At 36.1% G+C, this 20,086-nt stretch overlaps 1 protein-coding gene across 1 annotated transcript in view; it reads right to left on the minus strand.

Annotated features, from left to right (window-relative positions):
- The window catches only part of RHPN2 (rhophilin Rho GTPase binding protein 2), a 74,994-nt gene that overhangs the window by 34,987 nt on the left and 19,921 nt on the right, over nt 1-20,086 (minus strand). The window contains exon 2 of the mRNA XM_044664185.1: nt 12,107-12,222. Coding sequence (XP_044520120.1) covers nt 12,107-12,222 — 116 coding nt within the window. The remainder of the gene's footprint in view (nt 1-12,106; nt 12,223-20,086) is intronic.

The following is a 20,086-nucleotide window of genomic DNA, read 5'->3' on the forward strand; positions in this document are numbered from 1 at the left end:
TAATCAGTTATGTATTTTATCTTTTGCCATTTCCTCTATCCCTTTTTTTACTTAAGAATTCATCCTCTAGTCATAGCTGGGAAAGGTATGTGATATGCTTCTCTTCTAACTTTAACTGGTATGATATTCATTACATAGTTCCCATTTCCCACCATTTTTAATTTACTCTAAAATATATGGTAAGATGGAGATCTAAGTTTAATTTTGGATGGACTGTTTTCTGTTTTCCTAGCATTTCTCACCAAGTAGATTGTTTTTTCTTAGGTAATTTCTATTTTTAAACACTAGATTATTATTGAGTTCAAATACATCTGATTCTTCTTTGCCTACTCTGTTCCACTGATCTGTTTTTCTGGTCTTTTTTTCCTTTAAGCCAGGACCAAATATTTTCTATGGTTGCTGCCTTAAAGTACAAAAAAAGGTACAGAAGTATTATTTACCCTTCATTCCTACCTTTTTTCATGCTTTCCCTTGGTATTTTAAGTTTTTGTTTCTCTAAAAGAATTGTTATTTTGTCTCTACCTATAAATACATGTATATCTATATCTATCTTTGGTAGTTTGATTTTTTATTAAAAAATGTCATGGCCTAGTCATGAACACTGAATATTCTTCCAGTTTTTCCTTATTTCTCAAAAGGTGCATTTTTAATTTTATCTATACAAGTCTTAAGTGTGCTTTAGTAGACTGACTTCCAGAAGTATTATGTGTTTTGTGGTTATTTTGAATGGATAATGAGAATGGATTTTTATTATCATATAAAAAGACATTGATTTAACTTATATGGCTTTAATTTGTGGCCCATGATGTCACTAAAACGGCTCTCTCTTTTAGATTATTTGCTGAAACCCCAGGATTCTCTAAGCAAACCATCATATTATCAATAAATTATTCTTCTCAATTTTAACATTTTCTTCGGATACCTCAATGGATCATGTTTGCACATCCTGGGGTGCATGTTCCCTATTCTGAAAACCATTGGTAAAAACAATGGACAATGAGCTAGATATGGCACTGCACAAGAAGAGGAGAGTAGAACAGACTGAATTTGGGAAATAGGGTAGATTATCTTTTGTTTTGTTTTGTTTTTTAACGGTTCCAAGTTTTGCTCTAAATCACAAGGCTCACATTTTTATCACCAATTTCTTCCATTGATATTATATGACTTCAAGTCAATGAATGCCACAGTTTCAGAAGAATTGAAGCTATGTGTCACCCAAAGGATAACAGAGGACGATATGGTGTGTTGGAGAATGGTGCAACACATTAAAAATGAATTATGGAGGAGAATAGTATAAAACATGTCAGTCAAAATGCCTGGAAAACCAGCTGGCCTGATCACATATCAAGAGCATGAGATAGCCTACAGATGGACAACCTGTGTCCTCTGCTGATATCCACATAATATCAAGGGAACTCAAAAGCCTCCAGGTTATGGAGTGTAGATTTAGAGGATAATGTACGTGAGTTGAATAGGATGGACAAGTATAGATACTTTGTAATCTGCACTGCTGGGAGAAGTACCCAAATTGTTCCATGGAATCATATATCCATGAAAGTATCAAAATAAGCCATGAAAAAAGTAGATAATCTTTATAGAAAAAAAGGCTCCCTAAAATTTCTGAAGAATAATAAATGGGTAACATTTGTATAATGCTTTAAGGTTTGCACATCATTCTAAATAATCATCTCTTTTGATCCTCATAGCAATCCTGTGAGGTAGGCACTATTATAACCCAATTTTATAGATGAAGAAATAGGCTAAGAGGAGTGCCTTACTGACTCCAAGGCACTCCATCCACTATGCCAATGAGCTGCTCCATAAATTTTCATCTTGTGTTATTCCGATACTGCATGATGCCTTAAAAGACCACATTTAAGGTTTCTCTCACTTTTTTATAATTATCTTTATTAAGTTACAGATGAGCTGTTGATCTATGCCAGGAGAGGGAATTTCACTGATAACAAAACTCCTTCTACTAAGGAGTAGAAGGAATTGATATAGATAGAGGGGTAGGTAGGTAGGTTTTTAAATCAAATCAATTTTGTACTACACTGTAGAGTATTCACAGATAAAACCAGAAGAACAGGCCATAAAAACAAAAGACTAACATTAGTATTGTCTTTCTTGAACCATTTTGTTTTGTCTTAATTCTCCTTGGGATTTAAGATTTTCAATATTTCAATTACATTTCTATTTACATGATTTAATTTTTCATTTGGATCAATAGCTGTAAAAGGCAGAGGAATCACTATTTTAGAAAATTTATAGTGAGTCACTATAACATTCATTGAAATACTACTCATTCAACTGCAAAGATAAGCAACAGATTATACCTCAGAAGGGACATGCATTTTGAATTGTTTTTCCACTATCTGTAGTGCAAATGGATTTGCATCAATAATAATAACAAAAATATAGCCCTTGAAAACTTGCAAAATATTTTTATACACATTAAGTTCTTACAACAACCCTATGATATATCATATTATTTTCTTCATTTTATAGTTGAAGAAAATAAGGCTTAGACAAGTTAAAGAACTTAACTATTGGTCACCCAGTTTTTAAGTATCAGAGGCAAAATTTTAATCCAAGACTTTTTGACTCCCATAGTCTATCACTCTGCACTCTATATTTTCTCAAATGATGAATGTGGGTCAGAAGACACATTATTTCAAGACAAAATAAAGCAAAAGCAACTTGGACCATGCAGGAGGAAGATCAATCCCATGACCCAAGTCTTATTTGAACTGTCTATCTGAGCTATCATTAGGAAAAGATGAGGACTAATTTGCTTTAAGATCTTTCATAAAAAGGCAGTTGATCTTTCTTTTTTATCTTAATTTTCCTCCTGAATATATATGTGATCTTTAGAGAACTAGAAGTTCAATTACTTGATTTAAGAACCAAAAAGATAATGTTGCAATCCATGAAGGCCAAAGAAGTATTTCCAAAGATCAGGAATCCCACTGATCATTAACTATCCTAGCTACGCCTCTCTCTAGATGAATGGTCCCACGTAAAGGACACAAATTTCTATTTCTTGAAAAGTCTAATTTAACTGTCTATCACAAAAGACAGTATAATACTACATATTACAGAAAGTTAATTTTTTTTCTAGTAATGTAACTTGTAGGAAAATTTGGGTAGCTTTTAGAAACTGTTAAGAATGCAAAAAGGTAAGCTACTTATTTGCTATGAGCTATTATTCTATAGACACAATATGAAGTTCAACATTCGAAAAGTTTCACCTATTAAGTACCATCACAGTTTGAGATTTTTTTTAAATCTAACTATAGTAAATAAATCTTCTTCAGTGCACCCCTCCCATCCCTCCTACCAAAGGAACAGATAACACAGGGAATGAGGTAAAATTTGTTTAAACTAAGTGCAAAAATGTGTCTATGCAAAACTTTCTGAAGGGAGGGGAAAATTTCCCTGTTGGAATTGGAAGAGAAGCTAGGCACTGGTTATTCAGACTGGCCAAACTCTTGGTGGCCTTTTGAAACATCAGTCAAGAAACAGTTTTGTGTAGTGTGATCCCTAAACTTTGGGTAGGAGACTGTAGGGAAGAAAGGGAACTTTTCTCTCTGGCTTTATAACAGATATATTCACATAGAAGGAGAGTATTCATTAGAAAGTCAGAAACAGATACTGACACTTGAGGGCAGAATACAGCCTCAAATAGAGTTATTTGTGGAACTATGGATTTAAGAGAAAACGAGTTTACCACCAACAAAATCCAATAGCAAAAGAGAAAAGGAGATTCCATTTAAAATACCTGTAGACAGGGGCAGCTGGGTAGCTCAGTGGATTGAGAGCCAGGCCTAGAGACGGGAGGTCCTAGGTTCAAATCCGGCCTCAGACACTTCCCAGCTGTGTGACCCTGGGCAAGTCACTTGACCCTCATTGCCTACCCTTACCACTCTTCCACCTATAAGTCAATACACAGAAGTTAAGGGTTTAAAAAAAAAAAAAAAAAAAGGTAAAATACCTGTAGACAATATAAAATACCTGGAGGTATACCTACTAAGACAAACTGAGAAACCATTTGAACACAAGTATGAAACACTTTTTTACACAAAGTCAAACCTAAACAATTGAAAAAACATTGATTGCTCATGGATAGGCTGAGCCAACATAATAAAAATGATAATGCTACCTAAATTAGTTTACCTATTCAATGCCATATCATTCAAACTAACCAAAAATTATTTCATAGAGCTAGAAAGAAATAACAAAATTCATTTGGAAAAACCAAGGGTCAAGAATATCAAGGGAATTAATGGGAAAAAATATGAAACAAGGAAGACTAGGCATGCCAGATCCCAAACTATACTATAAAGTGGTAATCATAAAAAAAATCAGGTATTAGCCAAGAAATAGAGTAGTAGGTCAAGGGAATAGGTTAGGTAATCAACAATAGTTAATAACAATAGTAACTTAGAGTTCAATAAGCCTAAAGATCCAAGCTTTCAGGGGAAAAACTCATTATTTGATGAAAACTGCCAGGAAACCTAGAAAAAGATATGGCAGAAAATAGGCATAGAACAACCCATACATCAAAATAAAGTCAAAATGGGAACAGCTGGGTAGCTCAGTGGGTTGAGAGCCAGTCCTAGAAATGAGAAGTCCTAAGTTCAAATCTGGCTTCAGACACTTCTTAGCTGTGTGACCTTGGGCAAGTCACTTAACTCTCAAGGAAGGAAGGATGGATGAATGGAAGGAAGGAGGGAAAGGAGAGGGAAAGGAGAGAGAAGGGAGGGAGGGAGGAAGAAACCAGAAAGAAATTAGGAGAACATGGGGAAGTTTAACTGTCATAGTTATGGATAAGGGAAGAATTTATGACCAAACAAGAAATAGAGAATATTACCCAAAAAATGGAATGGGTAATTTTAATTAACTTGAATTTTAAAAGTTTTTGTACATACAAAACCAATGATTAGAAGGGAAACAACAAATTGGGAGAAAAAATTTATAGTAAATGTCTCTGACAAAGGCCTTATTTCTCAAATATGTAGAGAACTAGGTCAAATTTACAAGAATGCAAAGCATTCCCCAAATGATAAATGGTCAAAGAGTATGAACAGGTAGTTCTGAAATGAAGAAATTCAAACTATCTATAATAATGAAAAAATGCTATTTTTTCACTATTGATTAGAGAAATGCAGATTAAAACAATTCAGAGATATCAGCTTACATCTATCACATTGACTAACATACCAAAAAGGAAAATGATAAATGTTGGAGAGAATGTGGGAAAACTGGGACACTGTTGGTGGAACTGTGAACTGATATAACCATTCTGGAGAACAATATGGACCCTACCTAAAGGCCCATAAAACTATGGATATCTTTGCCTCAACAATATCACTATTGGGTCTCTATCCTAAAGAGACAAGAGTTAGGGTGAAAGGACCTGCTTGTACAAAAAAAAAAAAATTAGCAGCTCTTTTTGTAGTGGCAAAGAACTGGAAACTGAGGGGGTGTCCTTTGATTGGGGAATGACTGAACAAGTTGTGAAATATGGTTGTAATGGAATACTATTGTACCATAAAAAATGATGAACAGGATGAGTTCAGAAAAACCCGGAAGGACTCATATGAATTGAGGCAAAGTGAAGTGAGCAGAACTAAGCGAATACTGTATACAGTAAAGAAATATTGTGTGACGAACTAAACTATTCTTAGCAAAGCAAGATTCCAAGATAACCCAAGGGATTCATGATGGAAAATGCTATCCACAGTCAAATAATTATCTGTTGGAATCCAATTGCAAATCAAAGCATTCCATCTTTCACTTTATTTCCTTCATGAGTTTTTTTATTGCATGTATGATGTGTTTTCTTTCATGGCGTGAGGAACATGTATTGAATAAAAGCACTGCTATAGCCTAAATCACACTATTTATTGCCTCAAAGCAGGAAAAGTGAATTGTGAAATATCAAAAAAGCAATCATCAAAAATGGTTTCTATGTGTGATTGAAAAAAATGTATATTTTTAATTTAAGAGGGAGAACTAGCTGTGTAGAGGCTAAGTCCAAGGAAGTGCAACAAAGTGACCCACCCAGCCACAGGTTTGAACCCAGAGGAAGCAGCATGAAAACATCACAAGAAAAGGACCTTGGAATCTTGTAGTAGGGGAAGCATAGATTTCTTTTGACTTCATGTATTCCCTATGTGAGTACCTCATTATTAATATGCTCTAAGTTTGTGCCCACTCTTTGTGCCCACACAGATACTATATTTGTGAGAGTGAACCCCAGGTTAATGAAGAATAATAATGTATAACTACCATTCTTACTGTACCATTTTTGTATATGCCTTTGGTTTAAGCTGTTTTTTTCTTCAGGTTGAATATTAAAAGGAAGTATACTGGCAAGGGCTTGCGAACAATACTATAGTATTAAATATACTATAATAGAGGGCAGCAGGCAGCTAGATAACACCAAGGGCAGCTGGGTAGGGTAGTAGAGTGCTGGGCTTGGAGTTAGGCTGACTCAAATCTTGAGTTCAAATCTCACTCAGACCCTTACTAGCTGTGTGACTCTGGGCAAGTTGCTTAACCCTATTGGCTTCAGTTTCCTCATCTGTAAAATGAGCTGAAGAAGGAAATGGCAAACCACTCCAGTGTCTTTGCTGAGAAAATCCCAAATGAGGTCACAGGGAGTAGGACACAACTAAAACAATGAAACAACATACCACAGTATTAAGTATACTACATGTAGTATAGTATTTTGAGCTACTATTATAGTATTAGGACCCACAGAGAACTTTGAACATGACAGCTGTCCCCCAGGGCCCAAACTGCAAATCTGTAAATGCTGAGTTAAAGAGGTATCCCAAAATGGGAGTTATATAACCAGAGTATTCAACAATGGGATTAGGACAGAATTCATCACCTTAGTTCTTCAGGAAAGGAGCTAGAGTAAACATTAGACTTAGAGTCAGCCAAGATTTTGAATAGAGTCCTGCCTCTTGAATTTACTACCTATGGGACCTTGGTCAGGTCATTCCACCTTCTGTGACTCAGTTCCCTTATCTATAAAGATGGGATGGAACAAAATGGCCTCTAAGGTTCCTCTACATCTATGACTCTATTAGTCCTGCTTAGGACACATACTAGCTGGGTGACCATAATCAAGTCACCTAAACCCATCTGAGTGTCAGTTTTAAATGGGAATGATAACTCTTATCTTTAAAATCTTTAAAATGGGTGTGATAATACATATAGGAACCATCTTACACGGTTCTTGTATCAAAGGAGATAATGTATATAAAAGTGCCATGCAAATCTTAAACCACTGTATAAAATGTTAGCATTTATCATTATTATTCACACGGAAATTAACAGGATGACAATTGTAAGCTTTGATTATGATTACTAAATATTAATAACTTTTGGCTCAATTTCTATTTCTGATGAGGGTTCATTACCAAAAGGTGTATCTCACTCCTAGGACTCTGATTTTGTTTATTTGGCTCTGTCAAAGTGAATTACTTATTGTCAGATGTGACCACATTTTTTGGCCCATTTCACCCGGCAAATGTGTCTGTTGTTTTCAGCTTGTTCTTTCTGTTGCAGATATGAATGAAGACAGTACTAGGCTTGCCTGATAAAAAAAAGCAATTAGGCACTCATGCACAGCACAGGAAAGAAATGGCCTCATCTCTCTTTTGGAACTGATGATCTGGAGTAACTAGGTCATTACTTTCAAGCTACTGCAGCTATATAAATATGGTCTACACATTTTTGTAGTAGGAAAGCCTTAGAATCAGAGTTGGAAAGGGTCTTAGAAATTGTCTAATCTCATTCTACAAATGAGAAAAAGCAATTTGCTTAAGATTATATTAGTTTGAAACTCATTTAATAACACTGACTTGTTTAAAATTTCACAGGCCACCATCATAGATTTCCAAGAGAAGCCACAACTTTCTACGCCCTGAACCCAGATTCTTGAAATAAGCAATAGAACCTTGCCTAGCCACTCAGGTGAAGGGGTATGTGATCTTTGTCTCCATTCCGGCATGTCTATTTCTCCTCTCCTGCTCCCAGTAGGTAAGACCTTCACAGAGAAACAGGCTCTTGATTGTAATCTGACTTCTGATCTCATCACTCAACTGAAATTGCTCTTTCAACTGCCAGCTCTAAGGGTCTTTTTGTAGTTATTCTCCTTCTTGACCCATCTGCTTCATTTGATTCCTGCTGATCTCTCTTTCCTCCAAGATACTTTCTCTTCTCTGAGATTTTGTGATATTCCTCTTTTGGGGTTCTCCTCCTACCTGAATGTCAACTTCTCAGCCTCCTTTGCTAACTCATTATCCACATCATGACTCCTAACTGTGGGTGTTCCCCATGGTTTTGAGTAGGCTGCCTTTTCTTTTCCCTCTAAACTCTTTTTCTTGGTAATTTCATTAGCTACCATGGGTTTAACTATTACTACTGTGCAGATGACTCTATCTATAGCTATACATATATGTATATGCTGAGCCTCTGTTCCACATCACTAATTGCCTATCAGACATTTCAATCTGGATGTCTTCTAGGACATCTCAAATTTAGCATGTCTAAAACCACTCATTTTCTTTCCCCAAAAAAACTTTCCCTCTTCCAAATTTCCCAATTTCTGTCAAAAGTACCTCTATCCTTCCAGTGTCCCAGGCTTATAACTTCTTCACAATCATGTATTTTTCACTTCTTCTTATCCCATACAATCTGGATTTGTTGTTTTCAGTTATGTCCAATTCTGTGATCCCATTAGGGGTTTCCTTAGCAAAGATATTAGAGTGGTTTGCCATTCCCTTCCCCAATTCATTTGGCAGATGAGGAAACGGAGGCAAAAAGGATGAAGTACTCTCTCAGGGTCATACAGTTAATAAATGTTTGAGGCCAAATTTGAACTGAAGAAAGTAAGTGACTTGCCCAGGGTCACACAGTTAAGAAATGTCTGAGGTCAAATTTGAACCTAGAACTTACTATCTCTGAACCTGGCTCTCAATCTATTGAGCCACCTAGCTGCCTTTATTTTAAAAGAAAGTAATTTCCCCCTTTTTTTTCATCCCAAGAGCACTCTGCATGTCACATTGGGAACTGGCCTCCAGTGACATGCCAGAGAACCTGAAAAATCAGAGGTTTGGTCTGTGGTTGAAACTACCCTTTACCCTACAGGCACCTGCTAGAGAATCCTTTTTGGGTGGCTCATTAGGTTCACTATGCAGAGCAGTCAAGGAGCACTGAAATACCATATTTGCTTTAACAACTTCTTGGTTGCTCTGCAGTTAAGAAAATATTGGCTTCCCTGAATCAGTTTAATAAATACCTTTCTGCTTTCCTCTGAGAGCATTCTATGGAAAGTGGCACTTTGAACTTTTAGGTCATTGTTGAAAATAATTAACATACCTCCCCCCAAAAGGCAAATACAAGTAGAGGGCCAACTTTACAATGCTGCTTTAGTTTTGCTTGAATGCTCAGAATAGTTACTTACTTGGGGAGTTAATGGAATGGAACCAAACACCACCCAAAGGAAAATGAAGACAAAATATCTGGAAATCCATTCATGTAAAAAAGGGGAGTTATTTCAAAATAGCCATTGCTCTGATTGTTTTTATAGGTTAAGCCTAAAGAAACTTTAAATTCTTTCCAACCAGAATGCCCACTTCAGGAGGCTACTGCCACCAGTGAGATTTACATATCTTTGTGAGCTACAGACAAAATAAAATACAGACCAAAAGCTGAATACAGTTGAATAAAAAACATAATCACATACTAAGAGCTGGAAGAGATACCTTAGAAGTCCATCTAATCTGATGTCCTTATTTTACAGCTGAAGAAACTAAAGTCCAGAGTCACAAAGGTACTAGATGGGGGCAAGTAGGTAGCACAGGGTCTGGAGGACCCAGGTTCAAATCTGGCCTCAGATACTTCCTAGCTATGTTACCCTGAGCAAATCACTTAACCCCAATTGCCTAGTCCTTACTACTCTTCCATCTTAGAATTCATACCAAAGGCAGACAGAAAGGGTGTTTAAAAAAAAAAAAAAGAAAAGAAAAAAGAGTTCTGGATGGCCAAGATCCTCTGTCCTTCCTGTTGACCTCTTTAACCCACCTCTTCGCAACTGTCATTATCATCGTCATCACAATTGGCATTTACGTGGCACTTTTAAGTTTTATAAAAACAGACACGCAAATATATATATATATATATTTATGCATGTGTGTGTGTGTGTATATATATATATATAGTCATCTGGACCTCATAATCAAGTTCTGAGGAAGATCTAAGTATTATGGGCACTTTATAAATGAAGGTACAGTGTCAGAGGCAAGATTCTAATACATGTGTAATAAACTATAAGTCCAACACTGACTATTAGCAATACTGTCTCCTCACAATTGGTTCCATATGAAAATCTGAATTTTAAATTCTGTAACCATAGGTTCAAAGGTTGGTTCTCTGACTATGTTTGTGATGAACCAGTTTTTTTTTTTAATTTCCTGGTAAATGCTCTACTTACAATAATTACTGATTGACCTTTCTTTTCTAATCAAAGTAGTCATATAAAGGAACTGGCATTTTAAATAAGTAGCCCTGCTGACACATGGCTAGCTGTCAGGGTTGTTTTGGCTGTCAATACATATATGTAATCTTAAGAATCTCTATTACTTCTTTCAACTTCAAGGTTACCTACAACCCCTAATTAGGAGGCACTCTGGCTATCTAGAAATAGATTGGTTCCCTTTCATACAAGAATCAGCCCATCATTCCCTCCTAAAATATTGTGATTTCCTGGAAAGCAAGAAATCAAAGATACTTTCCCCCACTGCCCCAAAGGAACCATTTTGCCAAGAGTAAATACCATTTGCCTCCCTGAAACAGGTGCTCAAGAACAGAAGATCCTCCAAGAGGATCTAAAAGGAATTCCATTTTGACCATGGACCCACAGAAAGAAGGGCATCATTCACAGCTTAAACTTTTTAAAAGAGGAAAAGTCAGAGTCCTTTATTTAAAAAGGGTTAAGAATGAGACTCAATGCTAAATTTTCTCTTCTAAAATCAGGGGTTATATCTGTCTGAGTCAAGAAAAAACCTCACATACCAATCTCACACTTAGTAAATTGGTCAATATGACAATAAAGGAAAATAATAAATGTTGGTGGGGATGTGGTAAAATTGGGACACTAGTACATTGCTGGTGGAGTTGTAAATTGATCCAACCATTCTGGAAGGCAATTTGGAATTATGCCCAAAGGTCTTTAAAAGACTGCATACCCTTTGATCCAGCAATATCATTACTAAGTTTGTAATGAGATTTTAAAAAATGATAAGCTAGGATCCAAAGAAGAAAGATGAAACCCTCCACTCATCTTAGAAAGAATCGTAATTAACATGGGAATTTATTTGGCCTGACCATGTAGATATGTAGTAAGAGATTTCTTTTTTTGTTTGTTTGTTTGTGAGGAATAGTCAGCAAGTATTTATTAAATACTTTTCTATGTGCCTGGGCACAGATAAAAGAGCTGGGAATACAAATACAAACAAAAATACAGACTCTGCCCTCAAGAAGAGGGAGAGGGGGAGGTGGAGAGGGAGAGAGGTAGAGAGGGAAAGGTTAAAGGAAGAGGGAGAGGGGAGGAGGGGAAGTGGAAGGGGAAGGGAGAGAGAAAGAGGGAAATGGGGATGAAGAGGGGGAGAGAGGGAGAGGGAGACAGAGAACAGAAAAAAAAAAAAAAGAAAGGAAGGATTGGCCTTAGGAGGGGATCATTTTCCCTCACTATAAGATTTCAATCAAAGGCAGCTAGATGACCAATCACTGAACAGTGTATATAGTAGAAGAGATTCTTGTATACAGTAGAAGAGATTTTTGTTCTGGTCCTGGTTGGACCAAAGAGTTTCAGAGGTCCCTTCTGGTTCTGTGAATCTGGACCACTAGCTCCATCTGTATGGATGGGAGGCATTGAAAAGACACAGAACATAAAGTAACATATGAAATCCATAACTTCCTGAGCATTGGCTCAAGAAAGCAGAGGAACTGCTAAGCTGACCACAAAATGTTCAAGGCAGAGATGCCAATTCCAGTTGCTTTAGAAGCAGAAATAGCAACAACATACCTCAAAAGATTTTCAGCACCATTTCTCATCCGAACAGCTTTCATGATCTGTTGGTTTAACACAGCCCTTTGATTCTGAAGTTTGCTTCTCCCTGTCTGAGCCAGGGGATTACAACCCTAGAAATAGTAAGAAATTGAAGAAATTGTTCATCAGAGGTCAATAGCTCTCTTTCTCTCTCTTATCTATCTTTATTTCAGCTAATATTAAAATTTTAAATTGGAAACTTTAGAAATCCTAGTCTGGAACAAAACGTTTCATTCTAACCAGATAATAGAATTTTTCAAATTCTATTTCAAATTCAGTTTCAAAGCAAAACCAATTCCCACATACATCAAAAATTCTGGAAATTAAAAGAGTAGTTGTCCATTTGATTCATATGTCTTATTTTAAATTAGAGCCCAGTTTAATGAGTAGTTTTAAAATTATGGTTTATTTTCAAGGAGAGCTTAGTAATTAAAATAGCTGATATCAGAATACATAGCTTGATCTCCATAGCTTGATCATATCATTATCATGTCTGCTACTCTATATACCCTCAACCCTTTCTATAAATATCCCATGTAAACTTAACCTTAGGAAAGGAAGAAATGAGCCGGTTGATCAATATGCATTCATTAAGTGACCATATGCCAACTACCCTATTAGGAACTGGTCGTTACAAATTAAATAATTCCTACTCTCAAGGAGTTTACATTTTAAAGAAGAGAAAACAAGTACATGTGTAAGTTTATACATAATAAATACAATTAAATACGAAGTAGTGTGGGAAGGAGGGTGTTAGCAATTGGAAAGATCAGGAAGGGCTTCATGTAGCAGGTGGTTCCTGAGTTGCAACTTGAAATAAGAAAAGAATTCCATGAAGCGGCAGTGAGGAAGAAGAGTGTTCCAGACATGAAAACAGCCAGTACAAAGTCACACATGAGAAACACAAGGAAGGTCAATCTGGCTGCAGTAAGAAGTATGGATGAGATAGTCATGTCCAAAAAAGCTGGAAGATCAGTTGAGACCAAGTTATGAAGTGCTTTAAAAACTAAAAAAAAAGAGTTGATAGTCTATACTACTAGCTGTAGGGGGCCACTGGTATTCCTGAGGAGGGGAGTGCCATGATCAGATGTCCACTTAAGGAAAATTCCTTTGGCAGCTGTGTGAAAGATGGTCCAGAGTGGTGTAAGAACTGTTTGAGGAGATCAATTAGGAGGTCTTTATAATAGTTCAGCCAAGAAGGAAGAAAACATGAAATAAAGTGGTGTGTCTGTAAGTACAGAGAAAGGTTGAGAGCTGTTGTGGAGAAAGTAATGGCAAGCTATGGCAACTGACAGAATATGTGGGATGAACATGAGTGAAGAGTGAAGGAAAACACCAGGACCACGAACTTAAAAAAAACTTAAAACCATGAACTGAATTGTGGCACCTTTAATATTAATAGTAAAGTTTGAGTTTTGGGATTTAGGTTTCTTTTGAAGATTTGGGGGAGGCATTAGGGAGAAAAGACCATCACATCTGACAACTTAAACCACCAGTAACTTTAGAGAGAGTAGTTTAAGTTGAGTGATGAGACTGGAAGCCATACGGCAAAGGTAAGGACAGAGGAGTGATGACAATGAGTAGTTTAGACAATATTTTCAGAGTTGTTTGGCAGAGAAAAGGAGAGATATAACATATCAAGAGGGGATGGTTCGATCTAGTCAAAGTTTTTTTTAAGAATATGAAATACTGGGGGCAGCTGGGTGGCTCAGAGGATTGAGAGCCAGGCCTAGAGAGGAAAAGTCCTAGGTTAAAATCTGGCCTCAGACACTTCCTAGCTATGTGACTCTGGGCAAGTCACTAACCCCAATTGCCTAGCTCTTACTACTCTTCTGCCTTAGAACCAATACATAATATTAATTCTAAGATGGAAGGTAAGTAAGGGTTAAAAAAAAAAGAATAGGAAATACTTGTGCACATTTAAAAACAGGAGAGAAATTGAAAAAAAAAATAAAAATAAAAACAGGAGAGAAAGAACCAGTAGATAGAAAAAGGTTGAAGCTTAGAAAGGAATTAATCTGCTAGAATTAATAATAATTAATCTGCTAGTGGGCTTGGTCTTGGCAAAGTAAAAGGTCCCCTCATTATTAGAGACTAAGGGAAAAGAGGAGAGAATGGAGGATGATATCATGAAATTTTGAGATGAAGAGTAGAGATAAGGGATTTCATGGCAAATTACCTAAATTTTCTCAGTTAAGATCTTCAGCTGAGGAGAGAGGGGAAAAGGAAATTTGGAATACTAAATAGAGAAACTTTGAAACAGATTCTGTGGAGGCAGAGGTAGGGAATCAATTATAGAGGAATAAAAAGATTATCTGGTTGCCATGAGGGCCAGAATTCAGATAACATGAATTTATAGTGTATCCAATCAGTAGAGTTGTGTGACTTCTTTCATCTCTATTGAGGAGCATATAATTAGGAGAAGAGGACTTTGATAGTGGGTCAAATCCAGGGCTGGAGTTTGGCAAAGGATGAGCAACAGTAGGACAGTGGGGCAAAAAATTCAAGAGTAAATGCCAGCATAAAGTTGAATTGGTGAATTATAATAGGGTCAATATTAGAAAAGAAAGAAAGCAGAAGTAATGGCTTGTGAAAGAACTCAGTGGTGGAGTGACTGGAGATTATGATAAGAGTGAAGAATTGATTAAGGAAAGGAATTATTATTTTAAGGAAAGGAATTAAGGAAGAGAAGGAATAATCAATTATAGTCAGAAACAGAAGCATGTCAAAGTTTTAGACTAAGAAAGAATTATACTTGTGAGTAAGATTCAAGGTATTTATGGCTGAAATGGAGAAGAATAGGTCATAAGATTTAAGGAGATTGAAGAACTGGCCACCTTTGAAGCACTGACACACTCTAGGTGTTTTATTGGTGGCTTCTAATGATATCATAGAGATGAGTTATACTACCTTCACTCTACTTTGCCACTTCTGGATTCCCTCTTTCCCTATTTAGTTTGATATTATGCCTATTCCAGGTTAAAATATAAAAATCTAACAAAATCTTTTATACCCTAAGTCAGTGATGGGCAAACTTTTTAAAGAGGGGGCCAAAAGAAAGGAAATACTCATTTGTCAGTTTGTTTCTAAGGCAACTCTTTCAAAGTTTCATTATATTGTATCCTACTCATTGTATTCATCAGATTAGGAATAATGTCGCCCGGCCAGATAGAACATTTTAGGGGGCCGTGCTGGCCATAGTTTGCCCATCACTGCCCTAAGTGATTTCTAATAAGAAATCCTGAAATCTAATTTGTTCCCTTTTAAGTAAAAGCTAAATGTAACTTCTCTGAAACAATGCAAAGGCTGAACTCATCCTTTTCCTCTTATCTTCTAAAAAATTACTAGAAAGGTCTGTTACACTTTGTCACAAAATAACATGATTTAAGGAAGCAGCTGAGTGGCTCAGTGAATAGAGAGTCAGGCCTAGAGATGAAAGAACCTAGGTTCAAATGTGACCTCAGATACTTCCTCGCTTTATAACCCTGAGCAAGTCATTTAACCCCTATTGCCTAGCCCTTATTGCTCTTCTGCTTTGAAACCAATACACAGTATTGATTCTAAAATAAAAGTTAAGAGTTTTTGTGGGTTTTTTAAAAAATGATATGATTTAAACTTTTTTTTCTCTTACTGCTAATTTCAAGATATGCCTAGAGAACTCTGAGGTTCTACCACTTTCACAAATGGATAGAAAATTCCTGGTCACTTTAACACTTTGACTTGTCCATAATTTTCACATGAGACTTTACAATGGCCTAAAATGGTGGAGTAAAGTTTAAATCCAGGCATAGGAATGTGTTTAAGTTTAGCTTTGACTGGAAAATCCTACCTAAAATCGTTTTGCTTCTCAGTAACAGGAAACACCAGGCATGAGTACAATTTAACAAATCTGTAATCTCTTTGGTGTGAAGAAAATGTCCCTAGGAAGACCATAATTCATCCCTCCCACAACTTCTAACTGCAATTTTTGTTTCTGGTTTCCCATAAGATTCCATGGAGGACATATGTGATTGGGACCTTCTTCCTGCTCCCTGAGTACCTAGTACTAGCATACCATGCTTCAGTATTAGGATGAAAACTGATAGAAATGCATCTTGAACTCTTCTAACTAAAAGAGAAGGAAGTATGATTCATATGAGGCTCCATGAATGTTCAAAGTTCAATTTTATCTTCTTTCAAAAGGAGGATATAGACCTGGATCCATTATCACAAGTGGTTTTGTGTGTCAGACCTATGCATTTCCTCAATTCCACTCATCCTTAAGGAGACTGCACAGGTAAAAATATGTCTTCTTTAGGAAACACATTTTGTCCATGTCTTGGTACATTAGGATCCCTTTTTCATAATTCTGCCCAATTATGAATTATTTTCACTCCTTTAAAATAGGCCTTTAAGGACAAAACACTAAAAATAAACAGCCAAGATTTAATAAGCTGATAAGCTCCAAAAACATGTTGCAGTGTAAACATAAGACAGTCAAAAGATCTGAGTTTTAGTCCTTGCCCTGCCACTAACTAGTTTTAAAAAGAAACAAGTCACCTAGCTTCTCTGGACCTCAGTTTTCTCAGTAAAATAACATTTCCATGTCTCTCTCAGCTCTGGTATGCTAGGAGTCTATGAAATCATCAATCTAGCTCCTTCTGGAGATATCGCCAATCCAACAAATATTAATGAGCACCTGTGATGGGAAAGACAATGTGCTTGGGGCAAGGGATAGGAAGATGAAAAACAACACAATCTCTGTATTTGTATAGCTCTTGATTTGATAGGAAAGATAAGATACAAATGCTTGGGGCTAAGTAGATAAAGCTCTAGGCCTGGAGTAGGGAGGATCTGAATTCAAATCTGGCCTCAGATACTTACAAGCTATGTGACCTTGGGAAAGTCACCTAATATATCTGTTTCCTCATCTGTAAAATGAGCAAGAGAAGGAAATGGCAAACTTCAAATGGGGTCATGAAGAGTCAGACACCTCTGAAACAACTGAACAGCAAAAATAAGATATAAATAAGTATCTTAATAGGAGCAAAGGATGGCTCCAGACAGAATATTCTAGGAAAATGTGAGAGGCAGAAATCAGGAAACTCTGGACAAATTGTGACATATCAATTTCCTGTCATATTGTTGCACCATTAAAAGTGATAACTATCCAACTTTGGGGACAAAAATTGCTGGGAAAATTGGAAAACAGTATGAGAGAGATTAAGTTTAGATCAACATCTCACATCCTACATCAAGATAAATTCAGAATGGGTGAATGACTTGAATATAAAGAAGGAAACTATAAGTAAATTAGGTGAACATAGAATAGTTTACCTGTCAGATCTATGGGAAAGTAAAGATTTTAAGACCAAGCAAGAGTTAGAAAACATTTATAAAACATTTACAAAATTTAAAATAAATAATTTTTATTATATTAAATTAAAAAGGTTTTGTACAAACAAAAACAATGCAACCAAAATCAGAAGGGAAACAACAAACTGGGAAAAAATCTTTATACCAAAAATGACAGAGGTCTAATTACTCAAATATATAAGAAGCTAAATCAATTGTATAAAAAATCAAGCCATTCCCCAATTGATAAATGGGTAAGGGACATGAATAGGCAATTTTCAGATAAAAGAAATCAAAACTATCAAGAAGCACAAGAGAAAATGTTCTAATAATTAGAGAAATGCAAATCAAAACAACTCTGAGGTATCACCTCACCCCTAGCAAATTGGCTAAAATGAAAGAAGGGGAGAGTAATGAATGCTGGCGGGGATGTGGCAAAACTGGGATATTAATGCATTGCTGGTGGAGTTGTGAACTGATCCAGCCATTCTGGATGGCAATTTGGAACTATGCTCAAAGGGCTATAAAAGAATGCCTGCCCTTCAATCCAGCCATAGCATTGCTGGGTTTGTACCCCAAAGAGATCATAAATAAACAGACTTGTACAAAGATATTTATAGCCGTGCTTTTTGTGGTGGCAAAAAACTGGAAAAGGAGGGTATGTCCTTCAATTGGGGAATGGCTGAACAAATTGTGGTATATGCTGGTGATGGAATACTATTGTGCTCAAAGGAATAATGAACTGGGGGAATTCCATGTGAAATGGAAAGACCTGAACTGAACTGAAGCAGAGAGAAAGGAGGAGAACCAGGAGAACCTTATACACAGAGACTGATACACTGTGACACAATTGAATGTAATGGACTTCTATACTAGCAGCAATGCAATGATCCAGGACAATTCTGAGGGATTTATGGAAAAGAACGCTATTCACATCCAGAGAAAGAACTGTGGGAGTAGAAACACAAAAGAAAAACAACAGCTTGATCACAGGGGTTGATGGGGATATGATTAGGGATGTAGACTCTAAATGATCACCCTAATGTAAATATTAATAATATGGAAATAGGTCTTGATCAATGAGATATGTAAAACCTAGTGGAATTACTCATTGACTAGGGTAGGGGTGAGGAATGAGGAGGGGAGGGAAGGAACATGAATCATGTAACTATGGACAAATCATGTAACTATGGACAAATGTAACTATGGACAAATATTCTAAATCAATTAATTAAATAAAATCTTTCAATTAAAAAAATGATAAATAGAAAGAAAACACACAAGGAAGGTGAAACAATTAGAATAAGAACGCTGATATTTATGTAATAAACAGCAGCAAAACTTGCGCAAACTGACAGAAAAGAGGTTGAAATAAACATAATTAATATTTTAATTGTCTCAAAGTTTGTCTTTTCTAAAATGTAAATAACTGGAATTATATCATTGACTTGGAGTTTTAGTTCTTTATCAATTTGTTCATATTTGTTGAGATTATTGAAATTTATGATGAAAAATACATAAAGTATTACTCTTTCACATTGGAAGATCACTACTGGGGAAAAGGCTTAGTTGCCCCATCAGGATATCTAAGTCTAAATGAATCTACATTCATAGAGTTGTAGAATACTAGTTAGAATAAACGTTAAGGGATCATCTTTTACAACTTTCTCATTTATTCATCATTATAAGTTAAAAAAAAAACACAACACTTAAAGGGAGACAGACCAGAACAACATGAATCAACTGGAGTTTGAGAAAATGGATCCTTTGTTTGCTACTAACCAAGTTTTTATTGTGCCCAAAATACAGGGTAAGTACTGTTATAATTGATAGAGATAGGGATAGGAACTAGACAAATAATTTTATTGGTATAGAGAACTTCCAAATGAGAAAAGTCCCTCAATAAACTGGAGAATTGTCCAAAACACTGGGAAGTTAAATAACCTACCCAGGGTCACACATCTTGTATTGTAGAGGTAGAACTAAAACCCAAGTCTTTATGAGTCTGAGGATAGCTTTAACCACTATTCTATCCTACCTCTAGAAAAATCATGTCCTCTCACCCCCCAACTGCCCCACCCGGATCCCAATCATTTATTTCAAGCAATATTTGATGGCCAAAAAAGAGAGGCTATTCCAAAAATATAGGTACTCTCTGAGTTTGTGATAATAGGGTTTCATGTTAAAATCACTTTATCTTATGTTTTCCTTTCTATAAAAATATCTGAATTCATATTTTCTTTTAAAAAACAACTCCTAAAAATGCTAAATTTAATATAGATCTCATCAAATCTAATCCTGGTTTGCAGAAAATGGGAATCTCGCCTCCTCAGGTGCCCCTAGAATGTTCCCTCTGACACAACTCTATATTACCATGTATAACTCTAGTTTGGCTTTGCCAGACACTGTAGAGGAGAAGGACATCTATTTTATCCTTCCTCTATATGGTGACTCCCAATGGCACTATTTGCCAACTTTGAGAAAAAACTCTAAAGAAGGAAATGAGGCTCAAGCCAAAACAAAGGTGAGGCATAATCATGTGGTACTTTGGAACTTGTCCAAATAACCCCCAGGAAACACACCAACACTTACAACAGTTCATCATATTAACTTTCAGACAAT

Source organism: Gracilinanus agilis, chromosome 2 (genome assembly GCF_016433145.1).
Source record: "Gracilinanus agilis isolate LMUSP501 chromosome 2, AgileGrace, whole genome shotgun sequence".
In the NCBI taxonomy this organism is placed as follows: domain Eukaryota; kingdom Metazoa; phylum Chordata; class Mammalia; order Didelphimorphia; family Didelphidae; genus Gracilinanus; species Gracilinanus agilis.